The sequence below is a fragment of the Oncorhynchus masou genome, chromosome 10, assembly GCF_036934945.1.
Source record: "Oncorhynchus masou masou isolate Uvic2021 chromosome 10, UVic_Omas_1.1, whole genome shotgun sequence".
Taxonomy (NCBI): domain Eukaryota; kingdom Metazoa; phylum Chordata; class Actinopteri; order Salmoniformes; family Salmonidae; genus Oncorhynchus; species Oncorhynchus masou.
In genome coordinates this window covers 33,406,061-33,428,573 of record NC_088221.1, presented here as the reverse complement: position 1 = coordinate 33,428,573, position 22,513 = coordinate 33,406,061, and the positions used below count along the sequence as shown (strand labels likewise).

Sequence of the window (22,513 nt, the reverse complement as noted above, 5' to 3'; positions counted from 1 at the left end):
TTGGGCGGTATGCAAATTGAGTGGGTCTAGGGTTTCTGGGATAATGGTGTTGATGTGAGCCATTACCAACCTTTCAAAGCACTTCATGGCTACGGACGTGAGTGCTACGGGTCTGTAGTCATTAAAGCAGTTTGCCTTTGTGATCTTGGGCACAGGGACTATGGTGGTCTGCTTGAAACATGTTGGTATTACAGACTCAATCAGGGACATGTTGAAAATGTCAGTGAAGACACCTACCAGTTGGTCAGCACATGCCCGGAGCACACGCCCTGGTAATCTGTCTGGCCCCGCAGCCTTGTGTATGTTGACCTGTTTAAAGGGCTTACTCACGTTGGCTACGGAGAGCGTGATCACACAGTCATCCGGAACAGCTGATGCTCTCATGCATGCCTCAGTGTTGCTTGCCTCGAAGCGAGCAAATTAGTGATTTAGCTTGTCTGGTAGGCTCGTGTCACTGGGCAGCTCGCAGCTGTGCTTCCCTTCCCTTCCCTTTTAATAGTTTGCAAGCCCTGCCACATAAGACGAGCGTCAGAGCCGGTGTAGTATGATTCAATCTTAGCCCTGTATTGACGCTTTGCCTGTTTGATGGTTTGACGAAGGGCATAGCAGGATTTCTTGTAAGCTTCCGGGTTAGAGTCCTCGATCTTGAAAGCGGCAGCTCTACCCTTTAGCTCAGTGCGGATGTTGCCTGTAATCCATGGCTTCTGGTTGGGGTATGTATGCACAGTCACTGTGGGGACCACATCCTCAATGCACTTATTGATAAAGCCAGTGACTGATGTGGTGTACTCCTCAATGCCATTAGAAGAATCCCGGAACATGTTCCAGTCTGTGATAGCAAAACAGTCCAAACAGTGACAATATGTACGTGGAGAGGTATACGCCCACTAAAAACCACTTAGCATCTCGAGCGATGGAGTAGCCACGATTAACAACGTAAAATGAGTGATGTGGGTGAAAACAGTGGCAGTGATAGCCATGGAGACAGATAATATATTGTTGATAAAAAGGGTTAAAATGTTTCAATAATTTGGAAGTGGTTTGGCTTTTTGAAGTCTGACCAAGAGGAGAGCAATGTTCGGTGCAAATTGTTCCGTAGACAGGTGGCTAAGTTTGGTAATATGACAAACCTTTTTCAACATCTGAAGCAAAATCACTCTTTGGAACATGCATGAAGTTTGAGTTTGCGCCATGATATTGATAAATGCCCCTCAATCAACAGCCAATCTAGGGATGTTTGCCCGAAGCAGTCAACACCAACACCGTCCATCAGCCACTCCTTGGGTAACAAAACATATTTTGCCAATTGGCCTTGACCCCTTTTACTGCCGACACGGAGCCCCGCTGATCCATTACGAGTGGTCTACCGACGTAATCCACCCGAGGGGTTTCAACAGGCTCCTCCGTCGCGACGTCCTCTGAAGGCCCATCTGCTAGCCTGCTAGCCGCGGCCCGCTAGCCATCTAGAGCATATTGTACTGTTAGCTGAAGAGGACCATCAGCCAATTTCTTGGACCATTTTACTGCCTACACGGAGCCCTGTCGATCCAACACGACTGGTCAACCGACGTAACCGTCCGAGGGGGCTACAACAGACTTCTTCCATCGCGACGCCCCCTAAGGCCCTTCTGCTAGCCCCGGCCCACTAGCTGTCGGAATCGCCATGTCTCCAGCTCGCCTAGCTACCCACGGGTCCCTATGATCACTTGGCTACGCATGCCTCTCCCAATATCCATTGCTGTTTTGGTTAGTGATTATTGACTTATTTCACTGTAGAGCCTCTATCCCTGCCCAATATTCCTTAGCTAGGCCATCGTCACTCAATGCCTAGGTTTACCTCCACTGTATTCACATCCTACAATACCCTTGTCTGTACATTATGCCTTCAATCTATTCTTCAGCTCCAGAAACCTACTCCTTTTACTCTCTGTTCCGAACGCACTAGACGACCAGCTCTTATAGTCTTTAACCATACCCTTATCCTACGCCTCCTCTGTTCCTCTGGTGATGTAAATCCAGGCCCTGCAGCGCCTTGCTCCACTCCCATTCCCCAGGCACTCTCATTTGTAATCGTAAAAACCTTGTAACCATGAAAACCATGGTTTCATGCACGTTAACATTAGAAACCTCCTCCCTAAGTTTGTTTTATTCACTGATTTAGCACACTCTGCCAAACCAGATGTCCTAGCCGTGTCTGAATCCTGACTTAGGAAGGCCACCAAAAATCCTGAAATTTCCATCCCTAACTATAACATTTTCCGACAAGATAGAACTGCCAAAGGGGGCAGAGTTGCAATCTACTGCAGAGATAGCCTGCAGAGTTCAGTCATACTATCCAGGTCTGTGCCCAAACAATTTGAGCTTCTACTTCTAAAAATCCACCTTTCCAGAAACAATTCTTTCACAGTTGCCACTTGTTATAGACCCCCTTCTGCCCCTAGCTGTGCCCTGGACACCATATGTGAATTGATTGCCCCCCATCTATCTTCAGAGCTCGTACTGTTAGGTGACCTAAACTGGGACATGCTTAACACCCTGGCCGTTCTACAATCTAAACTAGATGCCCTCAATCTCACACAACCAGGATCTCAGTGATCACTGCCTCATTGCCTGCATCCGTAATGGGTCTGCGGTCAAACGACCGCACCTCATCACAGTCAAACGCTCCCTAAATCACTTCAGCGAGCAGGCCTGTCTAATTGACCTGGCCTGGGTATCCTGAAAGGATATTGACCTAGTTCCGTCAGTAGAGGATGCCTGGTTATTCTTTAAAAGTGCTTTCCTCACCATCTTAAATAAGCATTCCCCAATCAAAAAATGTAAAACCAGGAACAGATATAGCCCTTGGTTCACTCCAGACCTGACTGCATTTGACCAGCACAAAAACATCCTGTGGCGTACTGCATTACAACACTCCTTCCATAGCCTCCAGCTGTTCTTAAATGCTAGTAAAACTAAATGCATGCTCTTCAACCGTTCGCTGCCCGCACCCACCCTTCTGACTAGCATCACTACTCTGGACGGTTCTAACTTAGAATATGTGGACAACTACAAATACCTAGGTGTCTGGTTAAACTGTAAACTCTCCTTCCAGACTCACATTAAACATCTCCAGTCCAAAATTACATCTAGAATCAGCTTCCTATTTCGCAACAAAGCATCCTTCACTCATGCTGCCAAACATACCTCCGTAAAACTGACTATCCTACCGATCCTTGACTTCGGCGATGTCATTTACAATAGCCTCCAACACTCTTCCAGTTCTCTGCTGCCAATGACTGGAACAAATTGCAAAAATCACTGAAGCTGGAGACTCATATCTCCCTCACTAACTTTAAGCATCAGCTGTCAGAGCAGCTCACAGATCATTGCACCTGTACATAGCCCATCTGTAAATAGCCCATCCAACTACCTCATCCCCATATTGTTTTTTTGCTCCTTTACACCCCAGTATCTCTACTTGCACATTCATCATCAGCACATCTATCACTCCAGTGTTTATTTGCTAAATTGTAATTACTTCTCCACTATGGCCTGTTTGTTGCTTTACCTCCCTAATCTTACCTCATTTGCACACACTGTATATAGATTTTTTTCTATTGTGTTGTTGACTGTATGTTTGTTTATTCCATGGGTAACTCTGTGTTGTTGTTTGTGTTTCACTGCCTTGCTTTATCTTGGCCAGGTCGCAGTTGTAAATGAGAACTTGTTCTCAACTGGCCTACCTCATTAAATATAGGTGAAATAAAATAAATTAAAAAATTTGATTTAGCAACCTTTCGGTTACTGACCTGACGCTCTAACCACTAGCCACCTGCTGGTTACTAGCCCAACGCTCTAACCACTAGGCTACCTGCTGGTTACTGGCCCAATGCTCTTGTTCAGGCATTAGGAATTCTTGAGTCTGAAGCAGATATGCACCTTTTAAACATTATTTTTATTAATATCGTGATAATTATCGTTATCGAATGAAAAAATATAAAGATATCGTGATAATCTGCCATATCGCCCAGCCCTAATACCGCCTCTACCTTGTCACAACACAACTGATTGGTCAAATGCATTTATGAAGGAAAGAATTTCCATAATTAACCAGGCACACCTGTTAATTGAATGCATTCCAGGTGGCCACCTCATGAAGCTGGTTGAGAGAATGTCAAGAGTGTACAAAGTTGTCATCATGGCACAGGGTGGCTACTTTGAAGAATCTCAAATATAAAATATATTTTGATTTGTTTAACACTTTATTGCTTACTAGATTATTCCACATGTGTTACTTCATAGTTTCGATGTCTTCACAATTATTCTACAATGTAGAAAATAGTAAAAATAAAGAAAACCCTGGAATGAGTAGGTGTGTCCAAACCTTTGACTGGTACTGTATATATATACTGTATCTATATCTATATCTATATATATATACAGTGGCAAGAAAAAGTATGTGAACCCTTTTGAATTACCGGGATTTCTGCATAAATTGGTCATAACATTTGATCTGACCTTCATCTAAGTCACAACAATAGGCAAACACAGTCTACTTAAACTAATAACACACAAACAATTATATTTTTTCATGTCTTTACTGAACACACCATGTCAACATTCACAGTCCAGGGTAGCAAAATTATGTGAACCCTTGGGTTTAATAACTGGTTGACCCTCCTTTGGCAGCAATAACCTCAACCAAACGTTTTATGTAGTTGCAGATCAGACCTGCACAATGGTCAGGAGGAATTTTGGACCATTCCTCTTTACAAAACTGTTTCAGTTCAGCAATATTCTTTGGATGTCTGGTGTGAACCACTCTTTTGAGGTCATTCCACAGCATCGCAATCGGGTTGAGGTCAGGACTCTGACTGGGCCACTCCAGAAGGCATATTTGTTTTATGTTGAAATAATTATGTTGCAAATTTATTTATGTGTTTTGGGTTGTTGTCCTGTTGCATCACCCAAGTTCTGATGAGCTTCATTTGGCGGACACATTCTCCTGCAAAATGTCTTGATAAACTTGGGAATTAATTTCTTTGTTCGAGGCATAGTTCCCATCAGGCAATGCTTCTTGTGAATAGCAATCGCAAATGTTGTGACTGTTTTTTATAGGGAAAGGCATCTCCAATCTCATCTCATTGATTGGACTGCAGTTTAACTGACTCCTTTTGGAGAAGTCATTAGACTAGGTGTTCAAATAATTTTTCCAACCTACACTGTGAAAGTTTAAATGATGTATTCAATATACACAAGAAAAGTACAATAATTTATGTGTTATTAGTTTAAGCACACTGTGTTTGTGTCACGCCTTGGTCTTAGTATTTTGTGTTTTAGATAATTAGTTGGTCAGGCCAGGGTGTGACATGGGTTTATGTTATTGTGTTGTTGTATTGGGGTTTTTGTAGGCATTGGGATTGTGGTTGATTAGGGGTGTGTTTAGTATAGGTTTGGCTGCCTGAGGCGGTTCTCAATCAGAGTCAGGTGATTCTCGTTGTCTCTGATTGGGAACCGTATTTAGGTAGCCTGGGTTTCACTTTGTATTTCGTGGGTGATTGTTCCTGTCTCTGTGTAGTCTCACCAGATAGGCTGTAATTAGGTTTCACGTTCCGTTTTGTTGTTATTTATTTATATCAGTTATTTCATGTACCGCGATTCATTTGTTTAATTAAAAAAACATGAGTAACCAACACGCTGCATTTCGGTCCGACTCTCATTCAACAAACGAAGAACGCCGTTACAGAATCACCCACCACACACGGACCGAGCAGCGTGTTAACAGGCAGCTGGAGCAGCGAAGGGAGGACGTTATGGACAGCAGAGGCTTGGAGTATACGACGTGGGAAGAAATAGACAGGTGGGCGGCCGACCCAGAGAGAGTGCCGGAGTCCGCCTGGGATTCGCTGGAGCAGTGCGAAGAGGGCTATAGGAGAATGGAGTCGAAAAGAAAGACACGGCGGCGCAGAGCGAAACCCAAAAATCAGCCCCAAAAATTTCTTGGGGGGGGGCTCAGAGGGAGAGTGGCTGAGTCAGGAGACAGACCTGAGCCAACTCTCCCTGTTTATCGTGAGGAGCCAAGGAGGAGACCAGAACCGGTGTTGGAGGTGAGCGAAACAGAGACTGTGAAGGAGTTAATGGGGAAATTGGAGGAGAGAGTAATGAGGGAGTTGCTAGTTTGGTGCTTTAAGTAAAAGATTCGTCCAACGGAGCGTGTCGGGGATTTAATGGCACCTGGGTCAGCGCTCCATACTAGTCCTGAGGTGCGTGTTAGTCGGCTGGTGAAAAATGTGCCAGCCTCACGTACTAGGCCTCCTGTGTACCTACCTAACCTTGCACGTCCTGTGCCAGTCCTGCTCTCAGGCTCTCCAGTACACCTTCACGGTCCAGTCCATCCAGTACCACCTCCACACCCCAGCCCTCCGGTAGCAGCTCCCCGCACCAGGCTTCCTGTGCGTGTCCTCGATCCAGTACCACCAGTTCCAGTACCACGCACCAGGCCTTCAGTGCGCCTCGCATGTTCAGCGCAGCCAGCGCTTTCTCCCTCTCCTGCGCTGTCGGAGTCTCCCGCCTATTCAGCGCTGTCGGAGCCTTTCTCCTCTCCTGCGCTGTCGGAGTCTCCCGCCTCTTCAGCGCTGTCGGAGTCTCCCGCCTCTTCAGCGCTGTCGGAGCCTTTCTTCTCTCCTGCGCTGTCGGAGTCTCCCGCCTCTTCAGCGCTGTCGGAGCCTTTCTTCTCTCCAGCTCTGCCGGAGCCTCATGCCTGTTCGGAGCAGCCAGAGCTGCCAGTCTGCATGGAGCAGCCAGAGCTGGCAGTCTGCATGGAGCAGCCAGAGCTGCCAGTCTGCATGGAGCAGCTAGAGCTGCCAGTCTGCATGGAGCAGCCAGAGCTGCCAGTCTGCATGGAGCTGCCAGTCTGCATGGAGCTGCCAGTCTGCAAGGAGCTGCCAGTCTGCATGGAGCTGCCAGTCTGCATGGAGCTGCCAGTCTGCAAGGAGCTGCCAGTCTGCAAGGAGCTGCCAGACTGCATGAGCAGCCAGAGCTGCCAGTCTGCATGGAGCAGCTAGAGCTGCCAGTCTGCATGGAGCAGCCAGAGCTGCCAGTCTGCATGGAGCAGCTAGAGCTGCCAGTCTGCATGGAGCAGCCAGAGCTTGCCAGTCTGCATGGAGCTGCCAGAGCTGCCAGTCTGCATGGAGCTGCCAGTCTGCATGGAGCTGCCAGTCTGCAAGGAGCTGCCAGTCTGCATGGAGCTGCCAGTCTGCATGGAGCTGCCAGTCTGCAAGGAGCTGCCAGTCTGCAAGGAGCTGCCAGACTGCATGGAGCAGCCAGAGCTGCCAGTCTGCATGGAGCAGCTAGAGCTGCCAGTCTGCATGGAGCTGTCAGTCTGCATGGAGCTGCCAGTCTGCAAGGAGTTGCCAGTCTGCATGGAGCTGCCAGTCTGCAAGGAGCTGCCAGTCTGCAAGGAGCTGCCAGTCTGCAAGGAGCTGCCAGTCTGCAAGGAGCTGCCAGTCTGCAAGGAGCTGCCAGTCTGCAAGAGCTGAGCTCAGTCTGCAAGGAGCTGCCAGAGCTGTCAGCATGAGCATGGAACAGTCAGAGCCAGACTCAGTCTGCAAGAAGCCGCCAGAGCTGTCAATCTGCATGGAGCAGCCAGAGCCGCCAGTCAGCATGGAGCAGCCAGAGCCGTCAGTCAGCCAGACTCTTCCAGATCTGCCAGTCAGCCAGACTCTTCCAGATCTGCCAGTCAGCCAGACTCTTCCAGATCTGCCAGTCAGCCAGACTCTTCCAGATCTGCCAGTCAGCCAGACTCTTCCAGATCCGCTAGTCAACCAGACTCTTCCAGATCTGCCAGCCCCAGGATCTGCCGGATTCAACTGCCTGGCTGGGCTTCATCTTAGTACTGGGCTTCCTCTCAGTACTGGGCTTCCTCTCAGTGCTGGGCTTTCTCCCTCCAGTCAGCCAGACTCTTCCAGTCCCAGAGTCCCGAGCTGCCCCTCAGTCCCAAGCTGCCCCTCTGTCCCGAGCTGCCCCTCAGTCCCGAGCTGCCCCTCAGTCCCGAGCTGCCCCTCAGTCACGAGCTGCCCCTCAGTCATGAGCTGCTCCTCAGTTCAGTGGGGTTCTGGGTGAGGACTATTAGGCCATGGTCGGCGGCGAGGGTGGATCATCCCAGGACGCGAAGGGGAGGAACTATGACATTTATGGAGTGGTGTCCACGTCCCGAGCCGGAACCGCCACCATGGACAGACGCCCACCCGGACCCTCCCTATGGTTTTGAGGTGCGTCCGGGAGTCCGCACCTTAGGGGGGTTCTGTCACGCCTTGGTCTTAGTATTTTGTGTTTTAGATAATTAGTTGGTCAGGCCAGGGTGTGACATGGGTTTATGTTATTGTGTTGTTGTATTGGGGGTTTTGTAGGCATTGGGATTGTGGTTGATTAGGGGTGTGTTTAGTATAGGTTTGGCTGCCTGAGGCGGTTCTCAATCAGAGTCAGGTGATTCTCGTTGTCTCTGATTGGGTACCGTATTTAGGTAGCCTGGGTTTCACTTTGTATTTTGTGGGTGATTGTTCCTGTCTCTGTGTAGTTTCACCAGATAGGCTGTAATTGGGTTTCACGTTCCGTTTTGTTGTTATTTATTTATATCAGTTATTTCATGTACCGCGATTCATTTGTTTCATTAAAAAACATGAGTAACCAACACGCTGCATTTCGGTCCGACTCTCATTCAACAAACGAAGAACGCCGTTACAGTTTGTCTATTGTTGTGACTTAGATGAAGATCAGATCACATGTTATGACCAATTTATGCAGAAATCCAGGTAATTCCACATACTTTTTCTTGCCACTGTACTGTATATCGCGAAAGGGGAAACAATGATTACAGTTGTTTGTCCTTCTTGGAAAAGGAGGCCCGAGCACGCCCTCATTCTCATCTAGTGGAGCAGGTTGGAGCAGGTTGAGAGCTTCAAGTTCCTTAGCGTCCTCATCACCAACAAACTAACATGGTCCAGGCAAACCAAGACAGTCATAAAGAGGGCACAACAAAACCTATTCCCTCTCAGGAGACTGAAAATATTTGTCATGGGTCCTCAGATCCTCAAAAGGTTCTATAGCTGCACCATTGAGAGCATCCTGATGGGTTGCATCTCACTGCCTGGTATGGCAACTGCTCGGCCTCTGACCGCAAGGCACTACAGAAGATAGTGCGTATGACCCAATACATCACCGGGGCCAAGCTTCCTGCCATCCAGGACCTCTATACCAGGCAGGGTCAGAAGAAGTCCCTAAAAATTGTCAAAGACTCCAGCCACCCTAGTCATAGACTGTTCTCTCTCCTACCGCATGGCAAGTGGTACCTGAGCGCCAAGTCTAGGTACAAGAGGCCTCTAAACAGCTTCTACCCCCAAGCCATAAGACTCCTGGACATCTAATCAAATGGCTACCCAGACTATTTGCATTGCCCCCCCCCCCCCTTTTAACGCTGCTGCTACTCTCTGTTATTATCTATGCATAGTCACTTTATAACTCTACCTACATGTACATACTACCTCAATTACCTTGACTAACCGGTGCCCATTGACTCTGTACACTGACTCTGTACCAGTGCCCCCTGTATATAGCTGTGCTGTTGTTATTGTACTGCTGCTCTTAGTTGTTACTTTTATTTCTTAATTTATTTGAGGTATTTTTCTTGAAACTGCATTGTTGGTTAAGGGCTTGTAAGTAAGCATTTCACTGTGAGTTCTACACCTGTTCTAATCGACATATGTGACAAATGATTCTAACATAAATCTAGTTTTTGCAGGTCTTAGTCCCTCAATTTTACATATAGCTTAGTCCCTCAATTTTACATCTAGCTAAGATGTAGGGTCTCATTGCTGCTGAGCCCTCAAATCTCTCTTGTTGAATGACAGCAAACACTTAATTGAAGAATCCTGTCCATAGTTCCCACCCCTACAGCTACCGAACTATGACATGCCTCAAGAAAAACTGTGTGAGCGCGAACAGCCAAAAAACATCCTGCCGAACACCAAAACTAACAAAAAGGCTCATAAAACGCTCTCATTTCTCATAAGATATCTGTATAATTATGAGGGGGATGAACCAACAGACTGACTAGTGCCACATGTCAAGGCTAAAATGGAACAACTCTTGTTCTCATCAAAGTTAGTTTAGTGTCCACTATGAGTCAGTGACGTAAAAGCAATAGCTCTTTGTCAAAGTTAGTCTGCTATCAAGCCAGTGTGAGTCAGTCAGCGGTATAGTCATGTATGTACACTTGATGACTAGAGAAGTAAAAGCAACTCCTCATCAAAGTTAGTCTTCTGTCAAGCCAGAGTGAGTCAGGCAGTAACCTTGTCACAACATTTCCCTGAATGAAAAGCAGCAGCTCTGTTCATTGTTTTTCTTTTATGTGTGTAAGACTCTAAACACAGGAAACCACGTGATTGAGTGTTGTGATTTTCCTGAAACAATTATGCGTCTGTTTGAGACCTTTTCCAGTCTGGAAATAACAACAAAACCATTTTGAACTAGCAGAAGTTAATTTAACACTCACTGGCAAATGTTGAAGTATTCAAACATTTATGTCTAAACTATTATTTTGCCAAAATTAGAAACTCAATCTCAAGAGAAACCCCATTTACTCGCTGAAAAAATCAGTGTGAATTATATAACGTACAGCAGCTCAATCCAAGACATTGTTATCTTAGTAGCAAACAAGATAATAACAGCTATTACCATCAAAACAATATTCTATATTGTCAATATTTGTGAACTGAACTATTAGCTTTCATTATACTTTCAGTGTCACACGTAGAATAAAGATATATTCTATTCTAATGCCACAAGCCTTCGTTTTGTTGTGTATCTAGCGCCTGGTAAGTCAGTGAGACCTTCAACAGTATTCTGAACACTCAGCATCTCTGGAGAGTCCCTGTCTGATGCAGTCCTGATGCTGTGACCTTCAAATCAGAGTCCTCAACATGATGAGAAACCTAATTCGGGCAGCAGCAGGCACGGCAGAACAACAGGCCATTATCATTCACCTTCATCAAAACACACTGCCTGCCAGCAGCAAGAGTAGAGAGGGGTATTTATCAGACCACCAAGGACCAGCTACTACACTCCTAGACCAAGAACTACTGCACTACACTACACTCCCTTCAGAGGCTTGAGAGGGAGTAGGACCCATCAATACCACTGCAAATTCAAATGGTTGTGCCCTTGAACAACTATGATGATTAAATAAATTGATGAAAGTGAAAGTTAGATGTGTGGTACACATAAATCTTGACAATCCGGGATTTATATGAGCCTGCATATCTTGAAGTGTCTTTTTTTGTCAACTCTGCCTGCCTTTTATTTATTTGATAATGCTCACTCTCACCGCAAACATTTTTGACTGATTGGAGCGTGTTATTACCTGACAAGAAGGCTAGGCGTTTCTTCAGAATGGGCAGTATGTTGGTGGCATCCATCCTGGCACGTTCCACCCTTCAGTCTGAAAAGTAAAGATGAAGGTATAGCAAAGCAGGTGACATGATAATGACATGATCACTCACACACGCGCACACATACAACATAGCATTTACAACTGTGATCACTTTGTCAATGAAACGCCAAATGATACAATGAAAAGCCTAGATGCTTTACCTTCCTGGAAATCACAGGTACCTCCTTCAAACGTTTCCTTCTGGGCACATGTTCTGTAATGAGGACAAAGAGATAAGAAAAGTCAACACTATAGATAAGTAGCAACTAGCTCAATATTGACAATCATGTTGACAAACAAATCATCCCCAAACGTGGAATCAAGACATACCTTATTACTTTGTGAGAACAAAACAATCTCCAGGCACTTAGGTAGGCTACAGTATCAAGTTATGAAGTATGAAGAAGGAAGTGTAACTGTTCTGTTCTATTGTATTCCATTAGCTTCAAATACACTAATAAACTTACATGATTCTGCCAAACAAGCGGCGGGAGGATTACCCATCTGGGCTGTTATCATTAACACGTCTTGTCTGAACTGAACTGAATGATACTCAAACCACTGCAGTACATCATCATATCCTTTCAGTCAAATCTGTTTTTATCCCAAAGACTGCAGAATGATAGATTTACATGGTTGCTGACCAAATCAGTGACCAAAAAACATTTGAAACCCATTAGTAGATTGAAATGCAGCAAACTCTGACTTACTGCACAGTACTGAGCCACCCACTGGCATATTATCATAGATTACATGCCAAATGGCCTGGTCATGGGCCCTGGTCAAAAGTAGTGCACTACATAGGGAATAGGGTACCATTTGGGATGAAGCCCTGTTTTACTGTACCTTCTTCTCTCTAACTTGCATGTAGCATAGTGTAATTTTGGGTTCATCCAGACTACAGTTATCAAACCACTATAACCATTAATAATGAAATAACCTTGTCCTTGTGTCATATATTATTATAGAAAGTTGGGTTTGCTTTTTTTCCTGGAAAGTTAGTGTCTTTGAGCTATTATATCTAGATCAAATATGTGCATGATGTGTAAAGTGTGTTGAATGCCAGAGTCTACTGTAATTAGCAGTGGTGTAAAGTATTTAAATAAAAATACTTTAAAGTACTACTTAAGTAGTTTTTGGGGTATCAGTACTTCTTTTTACTGTTTATATGTTTGGCAACTTTTACTTCACTACATTCCTAAAGAAAATAATCTACTTTTTAATCCATACATTTTCCCCGACACCCTAAAGTCTCATTACATGTTGACAGGTGGTCCAATTCACACACTTATCAAGAGACCATCCCTGGTCATCCCTACTGCCTCTGGTCTGGCGGACTCACTAAACACAAATGCTTTGTTTGTCAATTATATCTGGGTGTTGCAGTGTGCCCCTGGTAATCCCTTAATTTAAAAAGTCTGGTTTGCTTAATATAAGGAATTTGAAATTATTTATACTTTTACTTTTTAAGTTCATTTTAGCAATTCCATTTACTGTTGATACTTAAGTAGATTTAAAACCAAATACTTTTAGACTTTTACTCAAGTAGTGTTTTACTGGTTGACTGTCACTTTCACTTGAATCCATTTCTATTAAGGTATCCTTACTAAGTATGACAATTGAGTACTTTTTCCACCACTGGTAAATAGCCACTGGATAATCTCACTCATATTCTCATACTCCTAGAATAAATAGTTATTCATATGTGGAGGCTGAAATTGATGACAATAACAATGCTACTTATTTTGATAAAAGGCATAATATTGTCAATTTGAATATTAGACTGCTACCAGAGCATTGATAATAGTTGATAATAGTTGTCCTTGCTTTCAAAGGTTGGCTTCAGTAATTCGATAATGATGATGACATTTTCAATGACATTACCAATGGCCACGACGCATTGGCTAGGTATGAAAGGGGCGTTTATGAGGGTAGGCAATAATAGGCATGGTTGAGAATAAACAGACATACACTTTCTAACATTTAGGTTCAATTGTAAGTTTCGATATTAGGCTATCCTTATCTGTTGGCAGATCATTGTAGAATGGTTTTATAGCCAGGCACACAGCTACGGCCACGAGACAAAAGCCCTGAAATCGAAGGACCCACCTCCATGGCCTGTTCATCGCTCGAGCTTGTTTCGTAAATTCTATCATGTAAGAACCACTTCATGATGTATGAAATGTATGATGATATAGCTACACATTTGCTCACCCGTGCTGAATAAGAAGCAGCTTTGTATAACTGTAGCGGTAGCACGAGGTTTTCCCCCAACAACTGGCTAGTGGCGACACAACCAACAGAAGCAATAAAACACTGTTGCATTAGAGTAGGCTATTGTAGACACAATGACATTGAATCCCGCTCTAACCGTGTTCCCATTATAATCCTTGATAATGTTGCATTGTAACGACCGAAGGGACGATTTCATTCTTACCTCAGACGAAACAGGACGAAGTGTGTACCGTTATACGATGTTGAATCAATGTAGTTTGTAGGAGGTGCAGCAGTAGGCAGCTGTTTCTAGTGAAAAATCGCAATGTTTATCTGACCGAGTTCCACTGATTTTTTGGACGGTTAGCCTACGTGATCACATCTTTTAAGGCTTTAACGCCGTTGTAAAAATTGTATCCTCAAAAGTTACAACTCAGCCATATCGACACTGGATTTGCTATTGAAATATGGTTTGTTTTCAGGGGGCTGGACTTTTACTACAGAGGCCACTCCCAAACGGACAATACTTAGTGCTCTCTCTGCCCGGTAGAAACGGATTCAATGAGCCGTTTTCCATTCAAATGAAAAATATGGAAACTGTCAGAATGTATTATTTATAAAACATTACTTTTTATTATCATATATAATGACAGTGAGGGCAAACCATTTTATTGTTTAAAAAGGTGAAGATTACATAAACATTTTATATTATATGTTTTATAAAGCTTTATATACGTTATAACATGTTTATAAACATTTTAGTATTATTTTAGAGACGGTAGGCTAGGTAACGCTACCGTAAAATGGTCTATAAATAGTTTATAAACTGTTAACTAGGCTTATACGTTTGTGGATAGTTTATACAGCTGTAATAAACAGTAGGCAAGGTAATTATAGTCACTGTTATAATAATAATTATTAATGTGTTCATTCATGTGTAATTGTGTATTTGTTATTTAGATGCAACTGGTGAAGATAAGAAACACAAATAAGTATGTTCTCTGATAAATGCTGAACATTTATGTTTTGAAAATTTCCTCCCAAGTCAACAATCAAACTAATTTCCAACAATAGACTTTGTATATGGTCCCTTAATTTTAATATATTACATGTTTAATATGTGTTTTCTATAGTAATGAGGTGTGCAACGTATTTAGGATTATTGTGTTTCTGAAGAACCACTAGATGTCTCTGCCTTTCTATTCAAAGCTGTGATAAAATGTTCCCTGCTCACATGCATGAATTGAGCAGTTCTGATTCAGGGCAGGCATGTTTTTAAATGACGCAACATACAACATGTTGACTGTCATTCTGACCTTAATTAGCTAATTTACATAAAACTGCATTAGTGCTTTAAATATTGCACTGAACAAAAATATAAAAGCAGCATGCAACAATTTCAAAGATTTTACTGAGTTACAGTTCATATAAGGAAATCAGTCCATTTAAATTAGTTAATTAGGCCCTAATCTATGGATTTTACATGACTGGAATACAGATATGCATCTGTTGGTCACAGATACCTTAAAAAAAAGCTGACCACCATTTGCCTCATGCAGTGCAACACATCTCCTTAGCATAGAGTTGATCAGGCTGTTGATTATGGCCTGTGGAATGTTGTCCCAATCATTTTCAATGGCTGTGCAAAATTTCTAGATATTGACAGGAACTGGAACACTCTGTTGAATACGTTGATCCAGAGCATCCCAAACATGCTCAATGGGTGACGTGTCTGGTGAGTATGCAGGCCATGGAAGAACTGGGACATTTTCAGCTTTCAGGAATTGTGTACAGATCCTTGCTTCATGGAGTCGTGCATTATCATGCTGAAACATGAGGTGATGACAATGGGCCTCAGTATCTCGTCACGGTATCTCTGTGAATTCATCACTGGGAATACAGATATGCATCTGTTGGTCACTGATACTTAAAAAAGTATGGGTGTAAATTATCTGGCAACAGATCTGGTGGACATTCCTGCAGTCAGCATGCCAATTGTAATCTCCCTCAAAACTTGAGCCATCTGTGGCTTAGTGTTGTGTGACAAAACCATATTTTTGAGTGTCCCCAGCACAAGGTGTACCTGAGTAATAATCATGCTGTTTAATCAACTTCTTTGCCACACCTGTCAGGTTGATGGATTATCTTGGCAAAGGAAAAATGCTAGCTAACAGGGATGTAAAGAAATTTGTTCACAACATTTGAGAGAAATAAGGTTTTTGTGCATATTGAACATTTCTGGGATATTTTCTTTCAGCTCATGAAACATGGGCCAAAAAAACATTTATATTTGTGTCCATTGTACATCCATATCTATACGATGACTTAGTATTCCAAGTCAAATTGATAAAAAAGGCCACGTGTAAAATATGACTGGCTGATTTTGGTAAAGAAACTACTTTGTAGAAAGTACCATTGCGTTCAGTGGTAATGATGAGATGCTGGGCAGTCTGCAATGATTGTGTGGATGTAGGCCTATTCGTACTGTAATTGCTGCCTATCTCCCTATCAACCAAACATATAGATTGTAAGATGAAGTTGTGTGGGCTGTATGTTTAGCTACACCTGAAAGAGTCTTAGAGTGCTAAACATAACATTGTGTTGGCTGTATGTTTATACCTGACATCGACTCAGAGTGTTAAATGTGGAGGTGTGTTGGCTTTGAGATCAGACAGAGCGAAGTACTTGGAGTTACTTAGTTATATCAGAGGAGGCAGTAGGCACAACACATATGAGTAATACCTGCCAAGCAAAAATAAGGCTTTTTACAACATTTTTGCACTGAACAGAAAGCCAGGATTATACAGTATATCACTGGATTAGGAGAAGTGACTAAATATGCACTGTCAAGAAAATATTTGAGATTCCATCTTGCATCTTTTGATAAAGTAGGTACAGTCCCTATACATGTATCATAATTACAGATATTGGGATCTCTATCCAATCTACAGTTGAAGTCGGAGGTTTACATACACTTAGGTTGGAGTCATTAAAACTTGTTTTTCAACCACTAACAAACTATAGTTTTGGCAAGTTGGTTAGGACATCTACTTGGTGCATGACACAAGTAATTTTCCCAACAATTGTTTACAGACAGATTATTTCACTTCTAATTGTCACACCCTGACCTTAGTTATTTTGGTTTTCTTTATTATTTTGGTTAGGTCAGGGTGTGACGAGGGTGGTATGTGTGTTTTCGCCTTGTCTAGGGTCTTCTGTATATCTATGGGGTTTTGGTTTGACTAGATAAATGTAGGTCTATGGTGGCCTGAATTGGTTCCCAATTAGAGGCAGCTGTTTATCGTTGTCTCTGATTGGGGATCCTATTTAGGTTGCTATTTCCAATGTGTGGGTTATTGTCTATGTGAAGTTGCATGTCAGCATTCGGTTTATCATAGCGTCACGTTCTTTTTGTTAGTTTGTTTAAGTGTTCTTCATTAATTAAAGAAGAATGTATTCTTATCACGCTGCGCCTTGGTCTCATCGTTACGACGAACGTGACAGAATAACCAACCAAATAAGGACCAAGCAGCATGTGAATGAGGAGCGGACATCCTGGGCCTGGGAGAAATATGAGTGGAGGACATCCTGGACCTGGGAGGAGGTAATGGCAGGGGACAAGACCCTGCCATGGAAGCAGGTGGAGATAGCACAGGAGGAAAGGCAACGATACGAGGAGTCAAGGCAACCACAGAAACCCCAATAATTTTTGGGGGAGGGCACATGGAGCAGTCGGCGGAGCCGAGGAGTAAACCAGATCCAGTCTGGGAGAAGGAGGATTCGGATGAGAGAGAAATGGGGGAGTTGTAGAGTTGGTGGGGGATGCACAGATTTGGAATAAAAGAACATGTTGTCAGTTTGGTGCCACCTGAGTCAGCTCTCCGTACTCGTCCTGAAACGTGTGTTAATGTTCCGGAACAATTGATGCCGGTCTCCAGTGTACCTTCAAGACCCAGTGCGTCCTGTGCCAACTCTTCACACTCTCCCTCAAGTGCGCTTTCCCAGTCAGGTGTGTCCTGTTCCTGCTCCTCGCACTCTCCCTCCAGTGCGCCTCCAGAGTCCAGTACGTCCTGTCCCAGCTACCCGCACTCGCCCTGAGGAGCGTGTCACCAGCCCGGTACCACCAGTGCCAGCACCACGCACCAGGCCTACAGTGTGCCTCGGCAGTCCAGTACGCCCTGTTCCTCCTCCCCGCACTCGCCCTGAGGTGCGTGTCACCAGCCCGATACCACCAGTTCCGGCACCACGCACCAGGCATCCAGAGCATCCGGCGACAGTACCCAGTCCAGAGCGTCCGGCGACAGTTCACAGTCCGGAACCTCCTACGACGGGCCACAGTCCGGGGCATCCTACGACTGGCCACAGTCCAGGGCCATCTACCACGGGCCACAGTCCGGGGCCATCTACCACGGGCTACAGTCTGGGGTCTCCAGCGACGGTCCCCAGCCCGGGGTCTCCAGCGACGGTCCCCAGCCCGGGGTCTCCAGCGACGGTCCCCAGCCTGGGGTCTCCAGCAATGGTCCCCAGCCTGGGGTCTCCAGCTACGGTCCCCAGTCCGGGGTCTCCAGCGACGGTCCCCAGTCCAGAAAAACAGCCCCAAAGCATGATGTTTCCACCTCCATGCTTCACAGTAGGTATGGTGTTCTTTGGATGCAACTCAGCATTCTTTGTCCTCCAAACACGACGAGTTGAGTTTTTACCAAAAAGTTATATTTTGGTGTCATTTGGTCAGATGAAATTCTCCCAATCTTCTTCTGGATCATCCAAATGCTCTCTAGCAAACTTGGGACGGGCCTGGACATGTACTGGCTTAAGCAGGGGGACACGTCTGGCACTGCAGGATTTGAGTTTCTTGCGGCGTAGTGTTACTGATGGTAGGCTTTGTTACTTTGGTCCCAGCTCTCTGCAGGTCATTCACTAGGTCCCCCCGTGTGGTTCTGGGATTTTTGCTCACCGTTCTTGTGATCTTTTTGACCCCACGGTATGAGATCTTGCGTGAAGCCCCAGATTGAGGGAGATTATCAGTGGTCTTGTATGTCTTCCTTTTCCTAATAATTGCTCCCACAGTTGATTTCTTCAAACCAAGCTGCTTACCTATTGCAGAGTCAATCTTCCCAGCCTGGTGCAGGTCTACAATTTTGTTTCTGGTGTCCTTTGACAGCTCTTTGGTTTTGGCCATAGTGGAGTTTGGAGTGTGACTGTTTGATGTTGTGGACAGGTGTCTTTTATACTGATAACAAGTTCAAACAGGTAACGAGTGGAGGACAGAGGAGCCTCTTAAAGAAGAAGTTACAGGTCTGTGAGAGCCAAAAATCTTGCTTGTTTGTAGGTGACCAAATACTTATTATTTTCCACCATAATTTTCAAATAAATTCATTAAAAATCCTACAATGTGATTTTCTGGATTTTTTTCTCATTTTGTCTGTCATAGTTGAAGTTTACCTATGATGAAAATTACAGGGGCCTCATCTTTTTAAGTGGGAGAACTTGCACAATTGGTGGCTGACTAAATACTTTATTGCCCCACTGTATATCTATGGGGTTTTGGTTTGTCTAGGTAAATGCAGTTCTATGGTGACTTGAATTAGTTCCCAATCAGTGGCAGCTGTTTATTGTTGTCTCTGATTGGGGATCCTATTTAGGTTGCCAGTGGCAGCTGTTTATTGTTGTCTCTGATTGGGGATCCTATTTAGGTTACCTCAGGTAGGAGACGCATTCTGTCTCCTAGAGATTAACGTACTTGATTCAAAAAGTGAAAATCAATCCCAGAACAACAGCAAAGGACCTTGTAAAGATGCTGGAGCAAACAGGTACAAATTATCTATATCCATAGTAAAATGAGTCCAATATCGACATAACCTGAAAGGCCGCTCAGCAAGGAAGAAGCCACTGCTCAAAAACCGCCATAAAAATAGCCAGACTACGGTTTGCAACTGCACATGGGGACAAAGATCTTTATGATCATTTAATATTGTCCATCTCAAAAAATATATATATATACAACACAAACATAGTGTTGACATGTAGGCTATGGTGTAATAGAATGTTTTGCCTTGTGTTGTAGGTTTTGTAGGTTTTGACACTCTTATATATGTGTCATATCTAGCCATAAAACAATGCAATACTTGTATATGTCACAACAGGTCTAAATATGTGTCATTTTATCAACTCCGGCTACCCGTTATACAACGGGTGGGTCTAATCCTGAATGCTGATTGGTTAAAACCGCATTCCAACCTGTGTCTATTCCACAAATTACCACCAGCTAAATCTATCACATTAAAATGCCTATTTAATCCACTGTCTCATCAGCCCAGCCAGGCAATTTATAAACTTGATCTCCACCATAAAATACACTTAAAATACACTTACATTATCTCACATTTCTTTTAGACTAACATTTCGTTTTCAACAGTGGAGATTTTATAAACTTTAATGTCTGTCTCTCTAACATTTGTAACATTGCTTCAATATTCAAACTCTCCAGCTATCACATAGTAATGAACGTGCTGGTACTCTGTCATGTCTTGTTATGTCTGTTCCTGTCCTTTCTCTTCACTCTGTCTCTCTCTGCTGGTCTTTTTAGGTTACCTTCTCTGTCTCTCATTCTTCAGCTGTTCTACATCTCCCCTAACTAGCTCATTCACTCCTTCCCACCTGTTCTCTCTTCCCCCTCTGATTAGGTCTCTATTTCTCTCTCTGTTCCTGCAACTTTCAGTGTCTGATTCTTGTTTGTGTTTTTGATGCCAGAAGCAAGCTGTCGTCTCGTTTGCTTCCACCTTGTCCTATCCTGTCGGAGTCTGCCTGGCAGGTGCATCCAGCATTATACTAACGTTCTTTTTGTTCCATTGACTACGTTGGAAGAGGATTTATGCCATTCCTGTTTTTCATTAAAGAACTCTGTTTTCTGTTAAAACCGCTTTTGGGTCTTCACTCAAGTACATAACAGAAGAATCAGACCAAGAATGGACCCAGCGGCTCCGGACCCTTTTCACTCCGCCGTCGAGATCCAGGGAGCGATGCTAGGCAGACACGAGGAGGAATTGTCTGCTGCTCGACATGCCGTTGAGACCCTGGCCGTCCAAGTCTCCGACCTCACAAGACAGGTTCACCAACTCCACCTCGATCCACCGCCCACTTCCAGGGTTTCCGAGTCTCCGGAGCCCAGGATCAACAACCCGCCGTGTTACTCTGGGGAGCCCACTGAGTGCCGCTCATTCCTCACTCAGTGTGATGTGGTGTTCTCTCTCCAGCCCAACACTTACTCCAGGAGCGCAGCCCGCATCGCCTACGTCATTTCTCTCCTTACCGGACGGGCGCGTGAGTGGGGCACGGCAATCTGGGAGGCGAGGGCTGAGTGTATTAACCAGTATCAGGACTTTAAGGAGGAGATGATACGGGTTTTTGACCGTTCTGTTTTTGGCGAGGAGGCTTCCAGGGCCCTGTCTTCCCTATGTAAGGGGAATCGATCCATAACGGATTATTCTATTGAGTTTCGCACTCTCGCTGCCTCTAGTGACTGGAACGAGCCGGCTTTGCTCGCTCGTTTTCTGGAGGGTCTCCTCGTCGAGGTTAAGGATGAGATCCTCTCCCGGGAGGTTCCTTCCAGTCTGGACTCCTTAATAGCTCTCGCTATTCGCATAGAGCGACGGTTTGATCTTCGTCGCCGAGCTCGTGGAAAGGAGCTCGCGTTCTCCGTTGCTCCCCTCTCCACATCACTGCCACCTGCCGCATCACTGCCACCCTCCTCCGCCGGCTCGGATGCTGAGCCTATGCAGCTGGGGGTATCCGCATATCGGCCAAGGAGAAGGAACGGAGAATCACCAATCGCCTCTGTCTCTACTGCGGCTCCGCTGGTCATTTTGTCACCTCATGTCCAGTAAAAGCCAGAGCTCATCAGTAAGAGGAGGGCTACTGGTGAGCGCAACTACTCAGGCCTCTCCTTCTGGATCACGCACTACCTTTCCGGTCCATCTCCGCTGGCCCGGTTCATCTGCTTCCTGCAGTGCCTTGATAGACTCTGGGGCGGAGGGCTGTTTTATGGACGAGACCTGGGCTCGGGAACATGACATTCCTCTCAGACAGTTAGGGAGCCCACGGCCTTGTTCGCTTTAGATGGTAGTTCTCTCCCCAAGATTCAGCGTGAGACGCTGCCTTTAACCCTCACTGTCTCTGGTAATCATAGCGAAACCATTTCTTTTTTAATTTTTCGTTCACCTTTTACACCTGTTGTTTTGGGTCATCCCTGGTTAGTGCGCCATAACCCTTCTATTAATTGGTCTAGTAATACTATCCTATCCTGGAATGTTTCTTGTCATGTGACCTGTTTAATGTCTGCTATCCCTCCTGTTTCCTCTGTCTCTTCTTCACAGGAGGAGCCTGGCGATTTGACAGGGGTGCCGGAGGAGTATCACGATCTGCGCACGGTGTTCAGTCGTTCCAAGGCCACTTCTCTCCCTCCACACCGGTCGTATGACTGTAGTATTGATCTCCTTCCGGGAACTACTCCCCCGGGGTAGATTATACTCTCTGTCGGCTCCCGAACGTAAGGCTCTCGAGGATTATTTGTCGGTTTCGCTCGACGCCGGTACCATAGTCTCCTCCTCCTCTCCCGCTGGAGCGGGGGTTTTTTTTGTTCAGAAGAAGGACGGGTCCCTGCGCCCATGCGTGGATTATCGAGGGCTGAATGACATAACAGTTAAGAATCGTTATCCGCTTCCTCTTATGTCTTCAGCCTTCGAGATCCTGCAGGGAGCCAGGTTTTTCACCAAGTTGGACCTTCGTAACGCCTACCATCTCGTGCGCATCAGGGAGGGGGACGAGTGGAAGACG

General features: G+C 44.8%; 1 protein-coding gene across 2 annotated transcripts in view; it reads right to left on the bottom strand.

Annotated features, from left to right (window-relative positions):
- LOC135547557 (SEC14 domain and spectrin repeat-containing protein 1-like) overlaps window positions 1–14,156 on the bottom strand; it is a 59,821-nt gene extending 45,665 nt beyond the window's left edge. For both annotated transcript variants that reach the window (XM_064976664.1, XM_064976666.1), the window contains exons 1-3: window positions 13,905–14,156; window positions 11,629–11,681; window positions 11,399–11,476 (exon numbers count right to left, since the gene is read on the bottom strand). In XM_064976664.1, the coding sequence (XP_064832736.1) occupies window positions 11,399–11,453 (55 nt within the window). In that variant the 5' untranslated portion in view covers window positions 11,454–11,476; window positions 11,629–11,681; window positions 13,905–14,156. The remainder of the gene's footprint in view (window positions 1–11,398; window positions 11,477–11,628; window positions 11,682–13,904) is intronic.
- Between the last annotated feature and the right edge of the window lie 8,357 nt (window positions 14,157–22,513).